General features: G+C 49.6%; 1 protein-coding gene across 1 annotated transcript; it reads left to right on the forward strand.

Moving 5' to 3' along the window:
- The first annotated feature begins 217 nt into the window (after positions 1-217).
- On the forward strand, positions 218-1,904 carry LOC139352712 (uncharacterized). The gene is made up of 3 exons (XM_070995342.1): positions 218-667; positions 894-1,638; positions 1,864-1,904. The coding sequence occupies exons 1-3, from the start codon at positions 218-220 to the stop codon at positions 1,902-1,904; spliced, it is 1,236 nt and encodes a 411-aa protein (XP_070851443.1).
- The last annotated feature ends 1,441 nt before the right edge of the window (positions 1,905-3,345 follow it).

The following is a 3,345-nucleotide window of genomic DNA, read 5'->3' on the forward strand; positions in this document are numbered from 1 at the left end:
ATATGCTGATCAGCCATTCTCATATGCAGTGGGTGCTACTGAGCGCCTGGTACTGTTCCCAACTTGGCTACTGCTTGATTTGTTGGGTGTGGTCATGTTGAGTACCTTTGGGTACGAACAGACTTTACGTGTCATCAACACGCAGAACGGAGCCAAATTTAAACTGAGAGACGTTCGCAGCGTCAGAAGCCTAAACTTACCAATACAGTCCGCCAACATGGAGGAGCTCGCCATGAAGTTCCCGTACCTTAAAGGACTACCAATTACCTCATATGCCAACGTGCGACCAACTATAATCGTTGGAGCGGATAACTGGAATCTAGCCGTACCTCTTAGAATCCGGGAGGGAGCGTGGCGCCAGCCAATTGCTTCCAAAACTCGACTGGGATGGACGTTGCAAATCCCTCCGAGCAAAAGATCTAACGCAGAGGGACACGTTAACATCCATGAGGACGGCAGATTTGAAATTGGACTGCTGTGGAAGAGCGAGAACGCAGCTCTACCAGATAGTTACCCAAACGCCCTTAGACGACTGAAGTGCCTACAACGGAAATTCATCAAGGAACCAGCACTAAAGATTCAAGCCCAAAAGGAGATCGACAATCTCGTGCAAAAGAAGTATGCCCGTAAGCTAAGTGCAGCCGAGATATTGGAAGAACACGCGAGGGTATGGTATCTACCAACCTTTATAATTACAAACCCTAACAAACCTAAAAGGGTTCGTCTAGTTTGGGATGCAGCGGCGCAGTCAGGGGGACAATCCCTGAACGACTTCACACACGCCGGTCCCGACCTTCTTCAAACCATTGGTGGATCTGCTGATCTCATTGCGCGCCGGAAAGGTGGCGATCATCGGTGACATCGCGGAGATGTTTCATCAAATTTGAGTCAAGCCGGAAGATGCCCATGTCCAGCGCTTCCTTTGGTACGACCAAGATGATGAACTACACCATCCAAGCGTCTACACGATGGAAGCGCTCACATTCGGCATAAACTGCTCACCATGTATCGCACACTTCATACGGGACAGAAACGCTGATAGGTTCCAACAGCAATATCCCGCCGCCGCACAATCCGTGAAAAATTACCACTACGTCGACGACTTTATCTACAGCGGCAACGACAATAAGGAGGTGATAGAAATCGCCACACAAGTTCGCCATATTCACGCCGCAGGAGGGTTCTATATTCGCAACTGGGCATCGAACTCGAAGACTGTGCTTGGCGAATTAGGCGGAGGATCATCGTCAACCGAGGTCGAAATCACCACCGCCGAGAAAGTCCTCGGCCTATACTGGATCCCGGAAACGGACGACCTAACGTTTATCTTCAAATTCTCCCGTCTGAAACGCGACATATGGACAGAAAACGATGCACCCTCGAAGCGGGAACTCCTCCAAGTACTTATGTCAATGTACGACCCCCTCGGCCTCATCGCCTGCTACTCTATAGAGCTGAAAATATTATTACAAGAAGTGTGGCGGACCCCCACCGACTGGGACGACTGCATACCAGAAAGCCTGCTCCCAAGATGGAATCGATGGAAGCAGGCATTAGCCCTAATCGCCACGGTTAAGATTCCGCGATGCTTCTTCAAAACCAACGAGGACGTGCAGCTCCATACCTTCGTAGACGCAAGTGAACTTGCATATGCAGCAGTCTCGTATCTTCGCATCCCACAATGCAACTCCGTTTATCTTAGCCTGCTAGCAGCCAAAAGTAAAGTTGCCCCGCTAAGCCCGCTGTCCATCCCCCGTATGGAATTACAGGCAGCAGTCACTGGTGCCAAGCTTAGCCAGTCAATTCAAACAAATTCTCGGCTATCAGTTAACTCCCATTACTACTGGACGGACTCCAAAACAGTCCTCAAATGGCTGCAAATGGAACCGTGCAAGTTCCAGTAGTACGTAATGCATCGCGTAGGAGAAGTGTTGGAGCTCACCAATGTCGACCAATGTTACTGGGTGCCATCAGACTTAAACCCTGCTGACATCGCCACTAAGACTTCGAGTTTCACTTCCATGCATAAATGGTTTGATGGTATCTTCTCCGCTCTCGTTGGCCCACCTGTACCGACCAAGGAGCCCCAAGCAACATCGAAGTGAAGCAGGTGTTTTTCGTCGCTACTACACCACTGGACCCCATCGTGAACGTAGAACACTTTTCTGACTGGCGGAGGCTATATCGAGCGGTAGCAACGTTCATAAAGCTGTGAGTCCTTTAGTGGGAAGGGGGGTTGCTTGAGTGTGATCCTTTGTTGTTAAAGGATCACGTCGGGGTCACCAATGTTTGTGCCTAACCGAAGTAGACACTTCCGGGTCACACCGCGGGACAAGGGGGTAATGAGCACTTGTCGCTGGCACGGGGACGCTTTGATGGCAGGACGATCGCGTCGCGGCAATGGTAACGATGGTTACTACGATGCCGGACCACAGGCGATGCTGGAGCTGCGCTGAGGGTGAGCTAACGTGGTTAGCTGCTAGTTGAGATAGTGTATTACGAGCCCTATTCCCAGATGTAGGAAGTAGAACCTCGGAGTTAAGAGGTGTGTTGATAACTGATTTATTCTTCATTTGGTACATGTTTATATACTACTTGGAACACGGAAGTTTAGTGTAATGATTAGTGAAGTAGGCTATATTCTAAAGTAGGTCAGGGAATTATGATTATGGTAGCAGTTTGCGTAGTTGACTTTGCGTAGTTGGCTGACACTGCAAAATGTGCTGACTGCATTGGGGGGTCAGTGTGCCGTTGAGTCGGTGAGACGGTGAGTTAGTGAGACATATAATATGCTGATCAGCCATTCTCATATGCAGTGGGTGCTACTGAGCGCCTGGTACTGTTCCCAACTTGGCTACTGCTTGATTTGTTGGGTGTGGTCATGTTGAGTACCTTTGGGTACGAACAGACTTTACGTGTCATCAACACGCAGAACGGAGCCAAATTTAAACTGAGAGACGTTCGCAGCGTCAGAAGCCTAAACTTACCAATACAGTCCGCCAACATGGAGGAGCTCGCCATGAAGTTCCCGTACCTTAAAGGACTACCAATTACCTCATATGCCAACGTGCGACCAACTATAATCGTTGGAGCGGATAACTGGAATCTAGCCGTACCTCTTAGAATCCGGGAGGGAGCGTGGCGCCAGCCAATTGCTTCCAAAACTCGACTGGGATGGACGTTGCAAATCCCTCCGAGCAAAAGATCTAACGCAGAGGGACACGTTAACATCCATGAGGACGGCAGATTTGAAATTGGACTGCTGTGGAAGAGCGAGAACGCAGCTCTACCAGATAGTTACCCAAACGCCCTTAGACGACTGAAGTGCCTACAACGGAAATTCAT

This window comes from Drosophila suzukii, chromosome 3 (genome assembly GCF_043229965.1).
Source record: "Drosophila suzukii chromosome 3, CBGP_Dsuzu_IsoJpt1.0, whole genome shotgun sequence".
NCBI classification, from domain to species: Eukaryota; Metazoa; Arthropoda; class Insecta; order Diptera; family Drosophilidae; genus Drosophila; species Drosophila suzukii.